General features: G+C 33.8%; 4 protein-coding genes across 5 annotated transcripts; 2 read left to right on the top strand and 2 right to left on the bottom strand.

Annotated features, from left to right (window-relative positions):
- Positions 1-1,385: 1,385 nt before the first annotated feature.
- LOC100253532 (pheophytinase, chloroplastic) lies at positions 1,386-5,739 on the top strand. Of its 2 annotated transcripts, none has more exons than XM_010653076.3 (8): positions 1,386-1,774; positions 2,592-2,684; positions 3,848-4,059; positions 4,248-4,392; positions 4,474-4,546; positions 4,685-4,831; positions 4,944-5,069; positions 5,205-5,739. In XM_010653076.3, exons 1-8 carry the CDS (start codon positions 1,527-1,529, stop codon positions 5,286-5,288), a joined length of 1,128 nt encoding a protein of 375 aa, XP_010651378.1. In that variant the 5' UTR covers positions 1,386-1,526; the 3' UTR covers positions 5,289-5,739. The 2 variants fall into 2 exon arrangements, with proteins under 2 accessions (XP_010651378.1, XP_010651379.1); XM_010653077.3 differs by having other exon boundaries at positions 1,659-1,774; positions 2,592-2,731.
- A 996-nt stretch (positions 5,740-6,735) lies between these two features.
- On the top strand, positions 6,736-10,960 carry LOC100248535 (probable cytokinin riboside 5'-monophosphate phosphoribohydrolase LOGL1). The gene is made up of 6 exons (XM_002285680.5): positions 6,736-7,153; positions 7,243-7,340; positions 7,457-7,587; positions 7,995-8,065; positions 10,527-10,670; positions 10,754-10,960. Exons 1-6 carry the CDS (start codon positions 7,058-7,060, stop codon positions 10,829-10,831), a joined length of 618 nt encoding a protein of 205 aa, XP_002285716.2. The 5' UTR covers positions 6,736-7,057; the 3' UTR covers positions 10,832-10,960.
- Positions 10,961-12,354: 1,394 nt separating this feature from the next.
- Positions 12,355-14,495, bottom strand: LOC100253639 (uncharacterized). Its single transcript, XM_010653075.3, has 2 exons — positions 14,366-14,495; positions 12,355-14,293 (listed from the first exon to the last, which is right to left on the bottom strand). The coding sequence occupies exon 2, from the start codon at positions 14,268-14,270 to the stop codon at positions 12,594-12,596; it is 1,677 nt and encodes a 558-aa protein (XP_010651377.1). The 5' UTR covers positions 14,271-14,293; positions 14,366-14,495; the 3' UTR covers positions 12,355-12,593.
- A 1,482-nt stretch (positions 14,496-15,977) lies between these two features.
- Positions 15,978-19,770, bottom strand: LOC100263831 (protochlorophyllide-dependent translocon component 52, chloroplastic). The gene is made up of 7 exons (XM_059737317.1): positions 19,042-19,770; positions 18,489-18,676; positions 18,136-18,226; positions 17,858-18,043; positions 17,569-17,751; positions 16,622-16,809; positions 15,978-16,370 (listed from the first exon to the last, which is right to left on the bottom strand). The coding sequence occupies exons 1-7, from the start codon at positions 19,546-19,548 to the stop codon at positions 16,115-16,117; spliced, it is 1,599 nt and encodes a 532-aa protein (XP_059593300.1). The 5' UTR covers positions 19,549-19,770; the 3' UTR covers positions 15,978-16,114.
- Positions 19,771-23,863: the final 4,093 nt, after the last annotated feature.

Raw genomic sequence — 23,863 nt, forward strand, 5'->3', positions numbered from 1 at the left:
CAACAACAGAAGCAGGAAAATTGGCTCTATTGCCAACTACCCTATTCTCAAACCAACATTTCAACCTCATTCTACAAAAACTGATATTCCCTTATACCCCCAAAAACTGTTAAATCTAATCAACACTTCTTTTCCAAATCAGTTTTTGAAAAACAACTTTTGAGAATTCTTCAGGGTTTGTTTGATATTATTTTTTAGAACAGTTTTATTTTTTTTAAAAAAATAAAAAATGGAAAATAGGATTAACAAATCCGAAGAAAAAATGTTTCACTATCAAAACATTATTTTTTATTTTCTACCATTAAATAATTTTCAAAAATTATTTTTAACTTGAAATATTTTAAACCTAAATATGTTTAAAACTTGAAATATTTTTAACTTATTTTTTATATTTAAAAAATAATTTTTATTTATAGTAATTTATTTTTAATTTTTCTTCTTACTTTTATAATTATTTTTTAAAATATTCCTAAAAAAGAAAAAGTAAAAACAACTAAAAGTAACCACAAGATGTCTAAAAAAGTAAAAACGCTTTATGTTTTTTTGTTTTTATAATAAAAAATTGCTTTCTCTTTTTATTGTAAAACATATTTTCATGTTTTTTTTTTTCTTGGAAATTGTTATAAAAAATAGTTAGCGGTCGGGGTCTTCCTTTTTTTTTTTTGGGTCCTTTTTTCTTTTGACTTGTGGGCAAGGGCTGAGTTTGGGTGAGGGTTGAGCTGGACTTGGGTTGGGCGTATGAAGGCTAGGCAGGGCTTAAATATGGGCCTATGATATCAAAATTTTGGGCCGCCCCATGTGAGGTTTGAGGCCCATGTGCCAAATTTACACAACTACACAATGAACTAATGTGGCAAAAATTAAGGATGGTTTTGAATTTTTTTATTTATTAATTTAAAATAAATATTCTCATAAATTAAAAAAATCATTCATTCACCCTCATCCTGTTCAAATTATTCCTTAATTTTAAAAAAAAAAAAATAATATCATTTCTAAATTATGTTCAAATATTTTTAATATTATTCTATTAAACATTTTCATAAAAGGTAGATGAAAAAACTTTTGTTAAAAGAACATAAACAAACTGAACATTATCTAAAATTTTCATTTAATAAAAAAAAAACAACCGACACTAGTTTAAAGAAAAAGGGCTGTTTGGATATTATTCTTAAAACTATTTTTTTTTTTAAGAAATATGATCAATATTTGGAGATTTTTTACATTGTGTATAAATATATAATTTCTTGTTCTTAAGAATAATTCACAAGTGACTTTAGTCTTTAACGACTCATTTCAAAAACTATTTTTTAAAAATAATTTTCGAAATGATCAGCAAATAGAAAACTAACTTTATTTATTTATTTTTATTATTTAGAGAGCATCCTGCCAAACAGACCCTGAAGGAGAAACAAAGCCTAACAATTCAGCCAGTACCACAGGAACCACCAGAATTTTGATTGTTTTATCACTTATTTTCTTCCTCAACTCTCTGTAAATCGCTTCTCCTTCTCTCATCAAACTAAGCTATGGCAAGCACCAGTTGCCCATCAATACTATTACCATTCTCAAAAGTTGATTTTCCTATTCAAAGAGCCACAAAATTTGCTCCGTCGATCAATATTGGTAAAACCCATCTTCAAAAACTTTCCATTTCCAGATTTTCACGCTTTCGACCAAATGGGTCTGTCGTGTTTTCTCGTTTGAATGATTATTCAGTCGATGATTCATCTCGGGACACTCTGAAAAACAGCCCAGAACTTGGGGTTCAGAGCTGGTAATGCTTTTAATTGATGTTCTCTCTCTTTCCTTTTTATAGTTTTGAGGGTTTTGGATTGATTTGAGATTTGGGTTGGTGTGTATCTGAGTGTTTTGGATAGGTTTTTGTTTGGTTGGTGAGAAAATGGAGGAAAGGAAAATTAAACAGTACCATATGTTAGAATTAGATTGAATTTTAAGGGCACATTTAAGCTCTATTTGGTTGACAAGAAAATTGTAGAGAAGATAAGGAAAATTAACTTGGAACTTCCACATTTTTTAGCTCTGTTTGTGGAGAACTGAAATATTGCAAAGTTGGATGTTTTCTTTCTTTTACTCTGGTTTCTTAGCTGCCAAACAGATTATGAGGTTTCTCAAAAAACTTGTAAGTTAATTATGATACTCTTTGATGAATTTATTGAACGTGATCATGTAAGCCAACTTACTGCCAATTGGTATAGCATATATTTTCCTTTCCCCTTTGTGACTTGGGCTTGTTTCATTGATAGAGTGCGGACATAATGTCTCTTTTCTCTTTCTCCTTGATCAGAAAATCTTACTTATCAGTTAAAAAAAAAAAATCATATTATTTCTATAAATGAGGTTTACTTCTTTATAGATCTAAGCAAAATTGTAAATGGTTTCACTGAACAAATGTAGTAAGAATTGTTGATGTGGCACAGTTAGGGTTGGTTGATCAGTGAAGTAGGTCTACTGCATAGAGCCTTGGTTTTATGTTATTCAACATTTTAGTATTGTAAAATTTTGATTATGATGGTAAAGTTATATCAATCTCTTTTGCTAAATTTTCAATGTGATTTCTGCTGTTTTTATAGCACATGGAACTGGCGGGGTTATTCGATTCGCTATCAGTGTGCGGGGAACAGTGGCCCTGCATTGGTTCTAGTTCATGGTTTTGGAGCAAACAGGTCTACATCACTCACATTTTGCTTCTCATTAGCAGACTGCTAATTAGGTATTAAATACACAGGTTGCTTACCAAGAACTTGCTTTATTCATAGTCATGTCTTCTATTCTTTGTCTTCATGGAAACTTCAACTTTGGAGTGGTCTATGTTTTCTACAGAGGTGGGAAACCTACAAAGTAGTTTGAGTGACATCAACTTACATTTTAGATTCTTCCTTTGGGTTCCTTTTTCCTTTGGCTAATATCATGCCTTGTGATTATTTTCATGTATAGGCTGAAGTGTCACAATTTGAACTTTTACCTTTTTTGGTTTTTCCTTCTCTTGAACCTATGATAATCTTGTTTATCAGCAATTGTTGTTTCTAAACATATATATAGATCATATGCTATGACCTTTCATTTCAAAAGAGAAATTTAGCTCAAGTCTTCTGGCTTGCTTGAGGCAAAATGGCTGTTGGTTCATGCCAACAATTTGATGAAGGAATGAATCACATGCTGCAATACTTGAGGCTTACCCTATTTCTGAGGCGCACACCTTAACTTTAGTGAATGGCAGATTATTGGTATAGAATTGAAATTTAAGATCTTTTTATTAACTTACAAAAATGCTCTTAACGTTTATGAGGTTTCGGAAACCCTTTGACACTGTGTTACATTTAAAATCACACTAGATAATGAACCACAGGAGAGAACAGAAGAAGAGAACCAGAAAGTTAAAATTTGATCATGTTTGTTTGTGCAGAGAAAGTTGAGGGGAAGTTACAATGAATGTTAACATTCTCCTGTTTGCTAAGGTGGAGGTGACACTGGTGGGGAGGTCCCTGAGGCATCCCTTACAGTGGCTTGTAATATAAAAGGACCCAGATCAATGGAAAACCATATGATTTATAGTTCTTTGGTCATGTTTCAATTATCCCTTTACATCACAGATGATGAAAAATGAAATGTTGAGTTGATTGATTTCATATCTAAGGAAAGGAACCATGAGCAGACCTGGTCCTTGATGCAGAGTAATATTAATAAAAGGCCAGGACTTAAGTTTATAGCCTTTGCATGTTTGTCATATATGAACTGTTGATTGTTGCAATTTTGTTTCTCAGATCTTATAACTGCATCTTGAATGTGCATATATCAGTAGTTGTGACTCACTCAATTCTCTTAACAGTGATCATTGGAGGAAAAATGTTCCAGTTCTTGCAAAATCTCATAGGGTATACTCAATTGATCTTATTGGTTATGGCTACTCAGACAAACCAAATCCTCGCAATTTTGGAGCTGATTACTTCTATACATTCGAGACGTGGGCCACCCAGCTAAACGATTTCTGTACTGATGTGGTCAAAGATGAAGCGTTCTTTATATGCAATTCCATTGGAGGTGACAGCCCTTTTTAATATTTGGTTCTTATGTTCTTAGTCCTCCTCTATTGGTTTTGATTCTTAAACATGTCCTTTTTACTTCCAAGTCCTCTTTGGTGTTTCTTTCATCCTTACAGCAACTGGGTGAATTTACAGAATTTCATTCGAAAGTTTAGAAGCTAATATTTTTATACGGTCTTCTTGTAGGACTTGTTGGCCTTCAGGCAGCAGTTATGGAGCCACAGATCTGTAAGGGCATCATGCTTCTAAATATCTCTCTTCGTATGCTTCATATCAAGAAGCAGCCTTGGTATGGAAAACCGGTTATCAGATCATTCCAGAATTTGCTCAGGTAAAATGGGTTATCTTCTATATGCTTCAGAGTTGTGAGCTCGTGATCTCTGGAATTTAGGTAGTCATGCTATTGTGGCAGGAACACCGCTATGGGCAGATTCTTCTACAGAAGTGTTGCCACACCAGAGTCTGTGAAGAGTATTCTTTGCCAGGTATTCCTCTATGTTGATATGGATGTATTTTGATTTTCTGTTTAAAAGGGGATGATGATAGACAAGTCATCGGTAGAAGAAAGTATAGTGCATAGGCCTCACAAAGAACTTGATTCATTCTGATGAATTCTGTTCCAGTGTTACCATGACACATCACAGGTGACAGAGGAACTAGTTCAGAAGATCCTTCTCCCTGGGCTGGAGCCTGGTGCAGTGGATGTTTTTCTAGAGTTCATTTGTTACTCAGGGGGCCCTCTTCCTGAGGAACTTCTACCTCAAGTAAAGGTCAGTTTTTCGAAAAGTATGCCTTGTATGCTAACTACTATCACCCTTCTGTTAGATATCGTCTTTGACAAAACAAATTTGTGCCTTTTTCCTGGTTTTCTGTTCACTGCAGTGCCCTGTTTTGATAGCATGGGGTGACAAGGATCCATGGGAGCCCATTGAGCTTGGAAGAGCCTATGGGAAATTTGATTCTGTTGAAGATTTCATTGTCCTTCCTGATGTTGGCCACTGCCCTCAGGTCTCTCTCCCTCTCTCTCTCTCTCTCTCTCTCTCTCATCTGGGACCTAGTATGCAGAAAAGACTGTGATTTCTTGTTGTTTTGTGATGATTTCTAACTAAGATCATCTGTTAATGTATGTGCGTGTGTGTGTAGGATGAAGCACCTAATCTTGTGAACCCGCTTGTTGAGTCATTTGTAGCGCGCCATGCCTCACCTAAAGCTAGTGTTTCTGTATGAAGTTCATCTGATCCCTTGTCAGATTGATCCACTGCTATTCATTGGCGCTTCAAGATGTCCATTTCTCAACACTGCTGCTGATCAGACCACTTCTTATACAAACATTGATTCATTTCAAAGTTGATTGAAGTCTTAGAAGGCAGAGGCTCACAACATTACCACTGAAGCCAGCATACTTCAAAGTGAATACAGCATTTCATGCCGATTCCTGGAAAGCTAAAGCTCACACCAGCAGTACATTTTCGAACAATCTTTTAGCCCCATCTTGTTTGTTCTACACCGTTCTTGTATAATAAACAAAGCTTAAACCAACACAAATCTGGGTGTTAGGCCTGTTTAACTTTCTCGGTTTGGAATTAAGTAGACCGACAAGCACTTGGTTGTTGTAACAGTCTTGAACAAATTTTCCTCTGCATCATTATGTTGGATAAGATTTTGGATTTGTTTGTCCCATCTTTATATTACAGCAACTGTGGGGTACATGTTCACTTTCAACACTTTCAATGGTGGTTAAGAGGCAATGATGAATGCCTTCAACCATCATCTTATCAATCATGAAAACTACTAATTTTGTCACGAAAATTCCGGATTAACATAATTATCAAGACGAATGCTTTTCACATTCTTGTCTCCTACCATATTAGAAAATAATGTAACTTGTTGCAGAAAACAGGGTTGCACTCAGAACACAATTGTGCAAGGTGATTTCATTTTATGAAGATATGCAATAAGTTTTTATAATCATCCTATAAATATCGTCTACTTTGAGTTTAAAGGGTTTTCTTATGATTTTAAAATATGTTTAACATGGGAATTAATAATTGTTTGGTGGCGGTTCCTTGGTGGACCCATCTTTCATGCACACTTCAACCCTCCTTCTCTCTCTCTTTTTTTTTTGGCCTACAACCTTATTATTTTGTTTCACAAATAATCTTCTTTGGATTAATACCTGTAATCTCAATTAATGGGAGAAATAAATAATCCTAATTTAAAAAAAAAAAAAAAACTTCAAATCTTCAAATTATTTTACCTTTTTCTTTTCAACGGAAGTTCTATAAATATATCTTATTCAAACTTTATTGGAGCTCGCAAAATCTCTTCTGTTTTGATTATGTCCTTCCCCTTTAAAAGCATGGGAGGAAAAATAGTCAAAATATTTTCCTAAAAGGAGAAAGTATAAAAATAGAAAATATTTAATTGAATTCAGTCGCCACCTCAATGGGTGTGCCAAGGGACAGTATGATAGCAACCCCCCAAAAAATTAAAGAAAAATAAGAAAAAAAAAAAAATCAGTGATACAAAACAAACCACCAAATTAGGGTTTTGAATTTAAATAGCAATGAGGAGATGAATCTCCCCCTACCCTCCAAAAAAAAATGAACAGTTGTTCACATCTGGACCCACCAAACAAATTGGATATAAAAAAACAAAAGATCGAAAATAAAGTGAGAATCTCCTTTGACTCAAGTACCAACATTATCATTCATGATGGAAAATCAATCAATCTTCTCATTTTTTTTCTCTCTTCTTTTAAATGCTTCTTTAACCACAGAACACAAAACACAACACATGGTATATATACTCTCCTAAAAACCCCAAGAATACTCTCTCAAATTCTAAAGAATCCCAATACAACTTGTCTACCTCACATGCCATATTTCATATATATATATATATATATATATGGAGGGTGGGGACTGATGAGAAGACTTGGCTCCTAAAAAAGAAATGTGGAGTGGTTTTGGAGGAGGTGAAGAGGCAAAATAGTAATGGGAAAGTTCAAAAGGGTGTGTGTGTACTGTGGAAGCAATTCAGGGAACAGAAAGATATTCAGTGATGCAGCTCTTGATCTTGGAAGAGAAATGGTATTATCATTATTATTGTGTTTTTTATCTTCTTTGATTATCGTCCATACAAAAGTTCAACAATGGTTTTTTGAGATTGGGAATTGCAGGTTGAGAGGAGGATGGATCTCATCTATGGAGGAGGGAGTGTTGGGCTAATGGGTTTGGTTTCTCAGAAGGTCTATGATGGTGGCTGCCATGTTCTTGGGTAAGTGGATCATCAACCAAAATTGATTAAAAAAGAAAAGAAAAAGAAACTAACTTTTATTTATTTATTTATTTTGTGGGTTTTGATTTTATTTGTATTATCTTTCGTTAAAAAAGAGTGATTCCAAGGGCTCTGGTTCCAATAGAGATATCAGGGCATGCGGTTGGGCAAGTGGTGATTGTTTCTGACATGCATGAAAGAAAGGCAGAAATGGCTTCTAGGGCTGATGCCTTCATTGCACTTCCTGGTATGTCTCTCTCTCATTTCTATATATAAACCAAAATCATCTTACTTTTACTTCACAAAAGAGTGGAGTTGGGAATTCTTCCAGAAGAAGATCAGAGTGTTCTTCCTTGGAGAGACTTTTTACCATCATCAGAGTTGTAGTATTGAAATAAAAGAGAAAAACTAATTGCTACTTTTGATTAAACTAATAATAATAATTATCATATGAAGTTATTGGACTACTAAGATCCTGAGGTTTCATTAAATTTATTAATCAATCAAACTATGATTTATCTCTTCTACCTTTTTTACATATTCATATATATTCTCTTATCATGTAACTTTATGCAAAATTAAGAATATTTTTTAATTATTGTTGATGGGGGTGGTTTTTTGTATTTAATATTTTTTATGGGTTATTGGTGGAAGGTGGGTATGGAACAATGGAGGAACTCCTTGAGGTGATAGCATGGGCTCAGCTTGGGATCCATGATAAGCCAGTAAGTCAATTTTATTAGTTTATTTATTTTTAAATATTGTTTTATTTTATTCAAAAAAGTAGTAGGGGTTTGGTTAAGTTGTTGTTATTATTATTATTATTATTATTATTATTATTATTTTATTTTTGTAAGTTCCCCTCCACACCAAAACAAAGCATATAAGATGCTGCCATTGAGTCATTGACCTTAGCCTAATATTTTAAAATAATTTCCACAAGCTTATCAATGAAGCTCCTTCAACTTTTTATTTATTATATCTTTTTGAAGCAAGTGTTTTGGATCCTTAAGAAACATCTATGACTTTGATTTTTTGTTTTATTTAAAGCACTCATGAGTCATGACACTCAATCCATATGGGATTTTTTGATCCCACCTCATTAGATTTCTTGGTCAACATCAAATCAACTTTTAAATTCTTTACTATTTAAATCTACTTTGATATGGAAACTTTTGTTTCACATCTCATAAAACCTACAATAATTTGGATGGTTTACAAATTCTTCTAGAATGTAGTTTTTTATTCTTTACAACCAAAAATGATTTTTTTCACTTACAACATTTTTTTACTAAAATAAAATTTTGATATATTTGTAAAATTTTTATAACAACAAAATTTTGGCATATTTGCAAAAACCTATAAGTGTTTTTTTTTTCCTAATAAATATTCATTATATTTTCAAAAAAAATTTATTAGATGTTTTCATTATATTTCCATAAGCATAGAAATAAGATGTTATTTTTATTTCCTATATTTTTAATTAGTTATCAAAACTGAAAATAAAGTTTTGATTCTCACAAAAATAAAAAATCAAAATCAAAATCAAAAAATCAAAATCTACTTTCCGTCAATAGATTTTGATTTCTCATTTTCTTGCAATGAGATTTATCTCAATTCTCATTGTACACTCCTTAGTCCTTACACACTGACTTACAAAATCTTTGACCTTTATTTTTCATCCTCTTCATGTTAATCCTAGATTTTTTTCCATTGATTTTCCCTTGTCACATCAATCCTACGCAAAGGGATAAACAAAAAATCAAAACAAAACCCACCCTAGAACCCCAAATTCAATACTGAAAAAGAAAGAAAATTGAGAACCCCAATTAAATAAAGAAATTTGAAAAAACTTCAAATCATAACAGTTGGAATTCTTAAAGCAAGAATGAAATTCATAGCTGTATGGCAATATAGTTCAATTATCTAGCTAGTAGAATTTGACAGCCATCCAAATTGAAAGGGACAGGCATGAGATTCGAGATAGACTTGAGTCCTTGACACCCATTTTCTTTTTTAATAAATAAAAACCCTAAATTGTTTTCTCAGTTGTACTTTCCATCATGAGACCAAAATTGAAAAGAGAATTGTGAGTACACTTTTCATTCCAAGTTAAGACAAAAAATCAAATTATCATTGGCCTGAAGACGAGTTCAATGTTCTTAGACAACTCTCAAAGATAATCCATCACTTGCTTCAATGCTTGGACTTTGTCACAGACAGGTTACTGCAGCAATAATTGCAATGCATTTTTTTATTTATTAAAATATGTTAACGGTGAGCAATATATTGTACAATATTATATAAAATTAAAGATATTTATTCTTCATATTTTATGAATTATTTTAATTTCATCATTTTAAAAGTTAAATTCAACATAAAATACTTTTTATGCATGAAAGCAAACCTTTGATGATATAAGCCACATCTGTGTTAGGGAGGCCCAAAAAATGAGCATTTGGTTGTTACTTTAAACAAACCAATCACAACAAAATCTTAATGACTTAGGACTAGGACCAGGGTATGGATGATCAAGTTGTCGCCCACACCAATGAATGACTCCTCTATAAGGGTTTCTTGTATTCTATTTGTCTAAATATCAAGTTTTAACAACAGTTTTTAAGAATAGTTATTTATCAAGTTGAAGAGTAAAATTCTATCCAAGAGCTCGAGTTTTGAGAACAGTTCTTAGGAACAGTTCTTTATTGATTTGAAGAGTAAAATCCCATCCAGGAACTCAATTCTAAACAGTAGTTTTCTTTATGCTTTCTTTGCGAAGGCACTCTGATTTTATAGATAATGCAATGCTTTAGACCTATTCTCTGTGTTTCGAATTGCCCCTGAGAATACTCTATAAAAGAACACTTGAAAATACCTCAAATTTGTTATAAAAAATACTATTTTATAACAAATTCTCAAAAAACTGTTTTCAATCTACAATTTGTTGGACATGCTTTTTGACTTGCAAAACTCCTTTCTGCTATGAAAAAACAAAAAAAAACTATTTTACAAACATATGCCTAGCTGGCCCTAAAGGTTCATTTTGGATCCAGAAGTTCATTTTTTTTACTGGAAATGGGCTCAAGGGAAGCCTGCTTATCTATCCCATAAACAAAATCTATGTATAGTTACTTTACTGTTAAGAGCCTATATGATAATTAATGTCAAATGTATAAACACAAACAGGTGGGTCTCCTAAATGTAGATGGCTACTATGATTGCTTGCTTGGGTTATTTGACAAAGGTGTAGAAGAGGGATTCATTAAGCCATCAGCTAGAAGCATTGTAGTCTCTGCAAAAACTGCTAGAGAGCTGATACAGAAGATGGAGGTATCTCTAATCTAAAGCTTCATTCCTCAACAAAGATAACATAATTGACATCGATGAGATGAAACTTAAATTTGTTTGTGCAGGATTACATACCTTTTCATGATCAAGTGGCACCAACTCAAAGCTGGAATGCAGGAGAACCCAACGCCACGAACTCATAGCTACTGCTTTTCTTTGATCCTGAGAGGAAGAGGAAATTTCTTGTCGTAATATAACATTTATAAATCATTTGTGACATGGGTCATGCGATTGAACAAATTTTATACAAGAAAATGATGCATTTTAGAGAAGGGGCTTGTGTCCTGTTTATGTTGATCAAACCCTTTGGTGGATACAGAAAGCATGGTATGCAGTAGCTCTGTTCAATTTCTCTGCTACTGATAGAGTTAATCCAGAATATAAAAATACAAAACGGTGGATAAACAAAAGAAGGATGGTGACAATGCATATAAGAAAGCACATTACAGTATTCTACTAACATGAGTTACATTGGAAAGGTAAATATCAATGGAAGGCCTTCAGCCATAGCCAAATCCAAGTGTTGCACATATTTGATGATGGTGTTCATTGCCCGAAATCCAGTCGTAGTTTCCATATAGAGAGAAATCTTAAAGATGCCAACGCCTCCCATCATATGCTTAGCTCCTCCTGGTAAGTGGTGAGTTCCCTTGAGTATGGGGACAACATTAGTCATGGGTATTTCCCTCCTCTAAGGAGGAATCAGGTGAAAGAGGTAGCAAGAAGATCAGCATTTTCCTTATCCCTGAAAGAATTCACTTGCTAGGTCGCCTAGATTGAAGGGATGGCCAAAGGAAATCTTAGCAAAGGTCGATTATGATGAACATGATGGGCCAAAGAAAAATACAAACAGATTTTGTTCTATTCTAAACAACTTTTAAATTGTAACAAGGGCATCTGCTTGGGCAATATCTCAGAATTACAAACACCTCCAAAGAGAAAAAAAGAAGGGCTGGAGATACAGGTACCTGCATATATCTAACGAGAAGAAGGCACATCTAAAATTCTATGCAGGAAAAAGCACATCTATTTTGTAGATTCTCTGCACTTAACCGTAAGTCTACATGTGCAAACCATTTGGAATAAGAAATTTTGTTACAGGTCTTCATTTTTTTTTATGCTGGAAAAGGTGAAACATACAGGTAAAAGACAACAGTAAAAAAATAAAGAAAAGAATGGCTTACCCCTCCTAGCTTATATATCAGTATCAGAAGCATCAATAGTTTGGCCAGATCAGCATAAACAGGTTATATTGAGTTGAAGAAGCAGTCAGCAAAAAGACTGATTGAGACCATTCAACCACATAATCCTAATGCAATGATACCAAGTAGAGTTCACAGGATCGAAATTCATTGAAGATCAAATAAAGAGAACACTCATCATCTTCATATGAAATTACATATCAGGGCAGCCTTTGTAAAGCACAGATCAGAAGCCAAACAGCGACCGTAAGGAAGCAAGCAACATCTGGTGCAAGTGCCCATACATTTGTGGGTCTTTCCCAGGTATTAACATGGAAGTGTGTTGGTTTGCAACCGATACAAAAAGTTTGATAGGATCCATACAAGCTAGATGTTTATATTAGCATTTAGCCATTTGGGCTCTCTAGTTCCTGTCGTTTTTTGTAATTGAAGTACAGTGCATGTAGTGAATACACATCTGGGAAGAAACAAAACGAAAGAACTCATTTACTTCAGGAAATTTCAACAAAAGACAACAGAATGAAGTGATAGACATAATATTTTGAATCTACAGTACAAATTCAGGCTTCTCATGGGCACTGGAAATTGCCAATCAACATATAAAAGAACAAAGTGCTATTACAAGAAGACTGAAATGAACCCAGCAATATCATCCCAAAACTGAATGAAGAACTAAAAGCAATAAATGGCATCCCCAACCTGGTCAGCACGTATTAATACCATCCTTGCAATCCTTGGTCAAGTTATAGAATGTTTCCACCCGTGTTTTTGCTCTGTAAAGAACCTCAGTATCCACTGCCACTTTCATGTATCCATCAAATTCAACAGGACGGCCCCGATTTAGAAGCCTCGTTTCATTGTACCAGTCACTTGTATTTCCCCACAACTCCTTGTAATCATCAAGCAAATGAACCTTGTATTGAGACCTCAGTTTATCAAAATAATTATAAAATGGCTCGTTGGTTGCAATATACAGGTTCCTCCATGGATGAACCATCTCCTTCAGCTTAGCAAGGAGGGCGTCAGGTGAAGTATCAGAATCCAAATGGGGCCATAGCTCTTTATTCTGTGCTTTCTCACCTCGAACCACATGGACTGCATCAAAATCCCAGTCCATTCGCCCACTGATCTCTGTAACAATATTCATCAACCGTTTTGATTTCCACAGTGCATGCCATGGCCTCTGAATATACTTTGCAGCTTGCCCTTCACATACTCTATACCAATAATTTTCTGGCTCCGGTGCATCAAACTGCCTATAGATAATTGTGCTCCTATCCTTACTTAGTTGCATTGGTGTAACCTTATAGGTCGCAACCTTTCTAACTGGAACTTTCCTTTTCCGCGAATGATCCCACTTTTTCCAATCTCTCAAAAACTCTCCCTCCTCAACGATTGATGCCACCTCCTTAAGATGCTCGAAATCAAAATAATACCGAAAATCCTTTCCTTCCTCATCCTTATTACTTGGATTATACGTTGCTGCCAAACAGATACTCAAATCCATCACAAATGTCCTGTTCAAATACTGAGCCTCCCCAAGGCCACACAAGAAACTCCAAAGAAAATGATTCATCCCTTTACAATAATCCCCTCCACGTGAATAATACAAGTACTTCCCCTTCCGAAAAGTCATCTCTGATCCCAAAACTGGGATCGTATCATTGATCTCTTCATCACGGACTGGTGGGGCAATTCTACCAATGCCCCCACCACTCCTCGTGGCATTAACTCTACTCCTTTGCCGCCGAGCATTGACACCGGAATGCCAACCATTTGCACCAGTCACACGATACGTGCAATTCTCACCTACACCAATCCTAAACCTCCTAAAATCCCTATACTTCCGCCATGATTTCTCCTTCTTGTTCCGAAACCTCCACGACACATCACACTCATTTGGAGCCGATCCGCTCACCGGTGTCTGATACTCCAAAAACACAATTGCCTTAAAAAACCTCAAGTTGAACCTCTCGATAGCAATCAAAACACGAGGGTCCGAACAATTCACCGGCCCTGTCAGATCACAATCCGATTTCAATGACATATTGGTCACCCTCTCCTCCTTCTCCTCAATCACCGCCTCGGTGATCGGCATGACGGCCGGAGCAACCGCGGGGGTCTCAGCGACCCCGAAATCAGGCAAATCCTCGCCGGTTTTAAGGACGGAATTGTCGTTCTGGAAGGTGGCGTTGTGGAATTGGGTGAAGAGTTTGGTGAGGGCCGGTGAGGATTCCAGCCATGGATCTGGAGGCTGGTAGGTGATTGCAATTACAGTGAAGATGAGAACAGCGAAGACGAAGACTGAGAAGCAGACATTGCTAATCACTTTGATTAGGTTTTGCCCAATGGGCTCAGTCAAATTGGAGTCTTCTTTCATGGGGGTTTTCGCTCGGAGAAACCCTAGGATATGAGATTCTATCAAAGAATGAATCTTAGAGCAGAAAGAGAGAGCTAGGGTAAGGGTTTGCTTACCTCAGATGCGTAGATGAATTGGAGTTGAAGCCATGGGAGTGATTGGAGATGGATGGTTTTTGCTTCACTGTTACTCTCTTTTCTACTCTCACTCTCTACATTTTGAAGTTTCCACGTAAAATTACATATTTGCCCCTCTTCCACAGTCTCATTTTGTATGAACAGAGAGCATTTTTGTTTCTTTGCGTTTTATTGCAAATTTATTAAACTTATTATTTTTTAGGTTGGAAATCTTTTTGTACCTAAAAAAATATTTTAAGAAGACTTTTCGAAAAGACACTTAAAAAGGCTTATTTTAATAACTTTTATGAAAATACCTTTTAAAAACAATCATTTGATAAACTAAAATTTATTTTAGAATTTTAATAAAAAAATAATTTTATTTGCTTATTATCTATGAAGTGTTACAAACTTATATACCATACAAAATCTTCAAAACATCCTTCATATTTTCAAATGATTGCTCATAATGCTTTATAAAAACAACTTAAAATATCTTATATTTGTTTCTTAAAACAACTTGTTTTCAAAATAAATTTTATAAATTCCTTTTTACTGTCAAAATTTTATAAATGCATTAAGTTTTGTTCTAACAAATAAAAAACTTATTTTTAAGTATTTTTAGATTTTAAAGTTAGGTTAAAGATTTGGTAAGATGGGTAGAAAATGTTGTTTGCGTGTGACTTTCAGGGTTGTTGCAATGACAAAGACCACAAACTTGTTTGAAAAATTTGAAAACCAACCAAACCCTTAAACCATGAAAATGACATTGAACCCTAAAAAGAGGAGTTTTGTGGGAAAGTAGGGTTTTTTTTCCTAACTTTTTAATTTTGATTTAAAATTGCAATGACAATGATGGTTTCGCCATTGTCATTGCACTTTTAAAATATTAATATAGAGTTGATTTTACTCATAAATTTATTTCATTTATAAAATTAATTTTTTAAAGAGATTTTACATAAATATCTTTAACAATATTTTAACACTAATGAAAATATTTATTACAAGGGTGCTAATTTATGAGATTTAAAATCTAAGGCTGTCAATGAAATTAATCATATAATTTATTTATTTTTTATTTTTTATAATTAAGTAAGGTATCTTTGTATACACTGCTATTGTTGTTTTACACTTCTAGAAATTTGCATTTGATTTAGAAAACATTTATTAAAAATGCATTTGATTAAAAATAATAAAAATTGCTTTCAAAAAATAAAATATGGATGTTTAATTTTTGCTCATGTTAAAAATGTAAAATATAAATATAATCAACTAAAATAAATTGGTTTGTAATATTTAAATATATCCACCTATAATTCATAATATAATAAATAAACAAATATTTTATTTTACTTTGACTTTTTAAAAGATTTTTCAAAGATTTTTACTAAAAGTTTGGACTTTAAGATATTATTAGTGACTGATTGGAACCTAAGATCATGTGTCACTTCTGACCTGACCAATTGGGCTACCTATTTTCGCGGTGCGGTCTTTGAACATAATTTTTAAAAACGGCTATCAATTGTTTTGATGAACAAAATTTTGTTTAAGAATTTCAACATGATTTCTTATTATTTTCTACATGGGGTTTACATATCTCATAGAAGAACCATTGAAAACTTAGCAACTTGTTCATTCTTACTCTGCTGGCTGAATATAGCTATCCTGTACATGTATATGGAAAGAAGCCCTATCTATGCAAACCCAGAACTTGGGGGTTCAAAAGCTACACAATAGAAAATACCGGTTTCATCTAAGAGCATGGTTGTAGTCATGGAAGTGGAAGATTTTGTAGATGAAGTGAGACAACCACCTTGAAGCAGCAAAGCATATGACTGCCATGGAGACCAGTGCAGTTCTAGCAGCAACCGACATCAGGCTTTGCTTAGTTGCAGCAACGATCCCAATTGAAGCAACTGAGATGACTTGTAAGACAACCTCGAGCGCATTCAGACCTTTGATTGCCACTCTGCAACTGCTGCAGTTCACCACATGAGACCAGTACCTGAAAGAATGAAGTTTCAATGTTATTTCTGTATGCTGCTCGTTCGCTCTTGTTTGAAAATTTTATATGCAAAAGCCAGGAGAACATGGGTATTCATCAATATGACAGAACGGTCATGCTATTTAGCTATGTGAAGGGATAGGAAAAGAGATAGAAACATGGAGATGGTAACAAGTTGTCCTGAAAATTTTCAAGATCAGGTAGTGCGTTATATGAATTGAAGTCTGGGTTTTTGATGGTTAATGTGATACCTGTCCATTAGCTGCTCTCTAGGAGGAGTTGGGGGAAGAGCTCCACTGAACTTGGTTCCCCAGTCAACTTGACCCCCTGCATACTTGTTTAACCACTTTCTGAAGCCAACCACACAGGCATCTGACTTTGTTGGCACAAAACAAGCTTTTTGCCAGTTGGAAGGGCCAATATCCATTATCTTGCGCTCCTACAGAGGAAAAAAACTCGGGAATATTAACTAAATGAGCTAGAAGGTCTTTCCTGAGACTCCATACACTTCACAGGAAAATATGATGCAGACAGCAGCCATAGTAGTTGATGGATAGATGGTATCAAACAGATTTCTTCGTGTTAATGGACAAATATATCTGAGTAATGGACAATTGAACACGGTATGGAAAACATTGCAGCTGTGTGGTTATTGTGTTGAGAGCTCATCCTGCAGATGGAGTAATGATTTCTGTAGCGGCAGATGGAAACAAGGGAATTCTAACAAACTCGACTGAATTTTCCATAGCCAAAGTGAGTGACTCATACAAACAAATGGAGCCTAAATTTGATCAATTCAAACTCGTGATAATATCATTGGTTATGATGTCTAGCAACATAAGGGGCATCACAAAACAAGAATCCCAAGTAAACCCTTAAAACTCTTAAGGAGCATTTGTCAAAATGATTGTTCTAATAAAAATCTTGATCAGTAAATTTATAAACCAATAAAATTATCCATATTGAAAACAGAGGAAAAACGAAAAAGGAAACAGGACGAATAATATGATCATCTTCTCTTCTATGGGCCAGCTTCCAACAACAATGGCTAATTTGTCAGTGTATGTTCTGAATCCGGAACCTATTATTAGGGTTGATGTGTATCATAGGTCATTCTACCCAAATAGCAAAGATATCTAATAATAGTCACCTACTTAGGACACAGAAAATAAACTTCAGACCAAGAGATGAGAGTTACCTCCACATGAAGAAGATACAAGTCGGAATCTAGAATGAGGTTCTGTCCCACATGAAACATCCATCGGGGAACCACTCGGTCAACCCAAACTCCAAAATTTCTTGGAAAGGTCCATATCAGTCTGCTATTACCCGGACTAACTGGAATGCAAATAAAAATCAGAAGCATCCTTCGTTGCACCTCCTGAAACAGTCATGACAGACATGAATTGAAGTGCTAAAATCACAAAGGGAAAAACTAAACTACTATTGATAAATTTGATGTGGATTAGAACAGACTGATAAGCAACCTTTTTGGTTTCCACTGATGATGCAGAGCCATTAGTTTTATCTATGAAAAGATCGCTAGAAACATAAAACACACAAGGTGGTATAAATTTGCTAGTACCCCCCTCTTGCTTTCCAATGAAACCACTGCGATCTAATTTCTGTATTTTCATTTCCAACGGTCTGCCCCCTTCTCTGTCAGCCTTAACTGTGAAAGAAACTGAGTCTCAGTCATATGTACTTCAATACCAACCAGACAAGAAAATCATAACTACAAATAAGCTCTATATAGAAGTGCTTATCTTTTTTTCTGGGATGGCACTGTCATTATTCCATAATGTGCATAGGGAACATGAGCAGGGTCCATTAGATTTTCAATCAGAACCTCGTACCTGAAAACACCAATTTAATTTCCCTAGCATAACTGATCAGTGAGAAACCAAAAACAACAATTCTACATGCTTGTTTCTGTAATCAAGGTGTTTTATAGAAACTTCAATTGAAGATGATGAAGACGAAGACTGTCACAAGGATTCAAAAATCATAGCTTCTCTTCTTTCCTTTTATCTTTATTTTTATTAGATTTATGCAATCATTTTGATGGTAGAAACATGAAGGTAGTAGAAAAAAGTGCCCAGCTATATCATTGCATACCCGTATGGAATCTCTCTGTTACCCATTAACCTAGTATACGAGGGGTCATCCAATTCTGGGATGTAGGGAGGCTTGTTCTTCATAAGAATGTCTTTGTATTGAGGATCCGTATTTGGCCAAAACCAGACAATGTCATTCTGCACAGTACTTGGATAAACAGATACACATGCTTTCTTGAATGTGTGAACCTGCATATTTTGTTGGAAAATGGAAAGTTCAATCAGATGACATTGGCCTGAAACTAGAATAACATACAGAAACTGAAGTAGACCGCAATTCTTCACATCTACTGGCTACTCCAATGAAGGGTTATCTTAAGCTAATAGTACCATAGCAGTATGCTTCTGTTCCAAAGTCCCCAATCTTTGGTGCCATAAAATTTCAAAAGGTGAATATCATAATCAATTGGGTCTGAATAGAATAGAGCATCTTGAGAAGGGAAAAGAGAAAGGGGCTGTACTCTGCAACCATGGAAAAGAGGAAGGGCAAGAATCTACTACCATGGTGCACAATTGGGAAGCAAAAAAAAGGTCTATTATTGGCAAGTGATTACCGGAGGACCATCTGGTGGGGCCTGTGGAATGAATTTGCAGTCACCTGAGCCATTGAAACACCAACCATGGTAGACACACTGCAACCTGCCCCACTGATCAATCCTCCCTTCAGACAGTGGAGCCAGCCTATGAGGACACATGTCATCAAACACCTTCCAAGCATTTTCATTCCTGTCCCACCACACCACCACATCAAGACCGATCACCTTCTTGGCATGTGGAATCCTCTTGTCAAGGTCACACACAGGCATAACAGGATACCACTGCAACAGCCAATTGAACTTCTCTTCCTGGCTGTGACTCTGGACCTCTGGCTCAACTGGGTTCACGGGTTCAGTCGAAACAGTGGATGAAACAGCCGTGACAACCCTGGATCTTGCAGTACATTGACGAATCGGTGGGAAAATCGAAGTGGGTACCGATCTAAATGGAAGATGCAACATGGGTTTCTCATATGAGGCTGTAGGAAGCCTTGCTGGGACAATACAAGGCCTCAGAGCTTCCATGGCTGCCTCCCTCAAAGTTCAAAATTCCAACACAGAGAAAATAAATAGATAATCAGTTGCAGACAATCACAGTAGTGTGGATGAACGGCGGTGCATGTGGCTTGAAATTAAAGAAACTGATGTATGTGTGAGGAATTTGGCCAGTGAATTGTTGCTTCATGGGTTGTAATTGTTTTCTGTGGCTCCAAAGTTTCCTTAACAAAATCCTCCACGTGGGTGGTTGAAAAGTTAAGTGCCTTGTCCCAGGACATTGACATCCGGGCATCTCATCATTTAGGCTTCTGTTAGGCTAACATTCATGCGAGCCAAACATCTTATCACTTTCCAGGAAGGAAAATGAAAAATCCATGCCCAAGTTTTTCCTTTTTAATTAAAATTTCCTTCCCAATGGCAAGAATCAAGATAACATAAATAAAACTTCTTTCCTTCACAACAGCCTACTAATTTTCCGCATGATCGGGAGAGGTCAATAAGATTGAGGGCAAGGATTGAGCTTAGAGATAAATTCGGAGCCTGGTCCAAACACTTACCATACAAATTCAGAATTTACTATTTAGAAAATCAATAAAAGCCTAGTTAATGTATGTTGTATAAGAATATGACTGATTTTGCTGTATACTATACTTTCAAACACTTATAAGTTATAAGGGGGTCCAAACTATATTTTTGAACATGCTTAAGAATATCAAGAACTATACTTTTGGACATGCTTAAAACCATGAAATTGATTTTTTTTTTGTTCATTTTGCATTTATTTATTTTTTTAAATTTATCATTTTTAAAATACTTCTAAATTATTCATAAATGTCTTTTTAATTATCTTTAAAGCAAATATTTGTCAAAATCTATATAGATCACAAACCCTAAAATATATTCATATGATACAAACATAATATTAACGTGGATTTAAAAAAATGTTTCAAAAGATGAAAATTAGCTTTAAACTTACTTTTGGCTAACAAACAAGCTTCAAGAATCGTTAAGAAGAAAAAATTTGAGGGAAGGGAGAAAAATATACATGTGGAAGAAATAATGAAGATAATATTTTAGGTATATTGAAAATTTGTAAATATATGTATTATTAGGATTAAAGTTTTAAAGTAGACCGCTAATTAATATGAATGTGCAAAGAGATTAGGTGATGTAAATATAAATTTCTTAATTCTTAAAATTAGCTTTTGAAAATAATTTCCAAGGGAAATAAAAATTGTTTTAAAACTTAAATTCCATGCTCCTGTTTCTAATCATCTCTTCAAATTTACATAAAACATTTTGAAACATCTTAAATACCGTTTTTAGTACAAAAAATTTGAAGTTGGATTTTTATTTTTATTTTTTATTTCATAAATTTTCTTTTCTATAACATGACCATAAATCAGAGCTCAAAAAAACGTTTGGTTTGGTTAATAGCATACTACTTAAGGGGACCTTTTTTTTTTTTTTTTATCATAAAGATGACTAGATTTGGTTGGGTTTTTTTTTTCAAAATTTTCCTAGATTGAATGAGACTATTGAGAGGACAGTTTTTGTGATGTTGCATAGATTTGAATATTCTATTTAATGCGAAACATATTTTAATATTATACAATTCTTGATATTCGGGAAATTACCGACATTTTTAGTACATAATGACTAATTGTGCTTTAATGTTATGTTTAGTTTTCAGAAAGAATTACCATGTTTTGTGTATTATAGAAATAAGAAAAGAAAATCAAATATAATTAAAATTAGTTAAAAGTACTTAAATTATATAGAAAATTTTTGAAAATGGTTTTTTAGAAACAATTTTTGTTTACTATTCTTAAAAATCCTTTTATTTTTATTTTTATGTTATTTTCCTTGTATTTTCCCTCAATTTTCCCAAAAACAAAAGGGTAAGTGTTCACTTCAAAAAAGTAAGAAACTCAATATTAGTGAAGAATATATTAGCATATAAAATTGCTTCAATGGTATTCTTCTATGTGAATTGTGAGTTTTGGTGATTTTATGTGTTGAAGATTTACTTGTGTAAATGATCTCAAATAACTACAGTTCTCCATAAAACCAATGCTTTAGTCTGATGAGGTCAGTTTAAAGGTGAAATGTGAAAAAAAAAAAAAAAAGACAAAAGAAGGGGATCAAGCACCTTTAGCATATAATATAAGTAAGAAAGAATATCCATAAGAAGATTTGTTGATGTTAATTCTTATGTCTTTTCTTTTGGATGTTTGAATATTATTAGTTCTTTTCTAAATTTTCTTTTTCTTTTTTGTGTTAGTTGTAATTTTCATTGTCTTAAACAAAATCAAAAGTTTTATTGTGTTTTTATTTTCATGATTTAGATTGGTTGATTATAGATAGAAGTTTAATGGCATGAGTAAGAGTTAGAAAAAGTTTTTAATTTATGTATTTAATTATGATTAGAAAATTCACTTATTCTTTTGTTTGACACAATTATGAAAATGTTAATGACATATATTAATTTGAATATAGAAGAGACACGTGTTGTTGACTATATGTTTGATGAGTCGAGAAATCCTAGGTGAGTCCCAAATTACAAGTTTGACAACTATCGCTCATACGATACAATAATAATGAATTTGTCCTCCTAAATTTTTTATCTCCATCCCTTATGTTTGATGTAATTAATAAGGAGGTGTTTTGCGCATATATGGTGGCTATGGTGTGACACATGAACAATTGTAGTGTTTGGTTGGGGAGGGTTCATTAATATTAGGGTAAACTCTTATCATAAAAAAAACCTTAATTTTGCATGCATTCTTCTAATGAAGTAAGACACATTTTTTAGATGATTTCCATGCTATGTCGGTACATGAATGTAAATGAAGGGAATCTTTATCGTGGGCACTTTTCCCCCCCATACTTTGGGGTGAGGTTCCTTTTACTATTACACCAAATGTTGTTCATAGCATAGGATAAAACTTATAAGAATTATATTTAAATATTGTGTGTTGGTTGTAATTATAGACTATATATAAATATTGAGAAACTCCATTTCTTTCACAATAATCTATATTTTGGTGTTCAACAAAATGAAAAAGAGATTATGAAGTTAAAAATTAGTCATTTTATTAAGTGATACACCATAAGCTTAGTTAGTGTTGTAGAATTACTGTGGAAAAAATTTGTTCAATTGAATCATTTTTTAGGCCATAACATTTTAGTTCCATTCCTTTTCATGTTTTTCATTCTATACCGTCCCTCTAGTTTTGTTATCATTCAAAGGAAATATAATGGTTTATTTGATCCATATTAGACATTTTCATTCATAATCTATTACGTATTAATGACATATATTTCCATAAATATGTAATCAAACAAAAGTTATAATAAGACTATATAAAACTCAATATGGTCTATATCTCTTAACTTTTACGACATACATTGGATTGGTGACGAAAATTAGTAATTTCAAAATTAAAACTATCTTTATATCATTGTTCTTGCTTATAATGATTGCAAGTTGTTGTAATTTTACATCTCCATATTCTAATTCAATGAATGGGTGACCATCGTCATCAATTTGAAAGCTAAAAGGGTCGATATTCTTTCATCAAATCAAAGTATTCAATGGGTTCACTTTCTTAATGACGCCTCCAAAGTTGTTGGTTTTACATTGTAACTACTAAAAAATCCTTTTAAACGGAATGATTTACATATCAAGAACGTAATCCATAGGTTGTAGATATGGTAGGATATCATAAATTGTAAGTGATAATTGTATCTTCATTTACATATTTATTTTTAACCCTAATAAGGTCCTATGTTAATAATGTTATAATTCACATTCATTATTGCAGTTGTTATACGGGGATGTATGTTATTTTTTACATGCAAAATTGGAATGAAAGTGATCTTAATAGAGTCATTAATTTCGTAAGTCCTTAAATATGATATTATGCCCTTATTTTCAAATCCATAACTAGAACATATTGAACTTGAAATGCTTAAATCTACAATTTAGATAATTCTTGATAATGAAAGAGAAGTTTGTGAAATCGTTTCCAATAACATTTGGCCTACCAATGATGCATTACATCCATGGGTTACCTTCATAATTCATTTATTATGATATACTTGATTAAAATATTTAATTGTACATTCTAATTGACACTCTTACCCCACCATAACTTTTAAACATTCTCAACTATATTGCCCACTTCATACATATTTTTTAGAATTATGTTAGATTGTGAGGAGCTAATAGCCGATAGTTTTTGTCTTCTATGATTTCATAATGAACTTTACATACATTGCTTAACAATTTTTGGATTGAAATTATAAACTTTTATATGAATGTTTTGATTCCTCGAGC

This window comes from Vitis vinifera, chromosome 6 (assembly GCF_030704535.1).
Source record: "Vitis vinifera cultivar Pinot Noir 40024 chromosome 6, ASM3070453v1".
NCBI classification, from domain to species: domain Eukaryota; kingdom Viridiplantae; phylum Streptophyta; class Magnoliopsida; order Vitales; family Vitaceae; genus Vitis; species Vitis vinifera.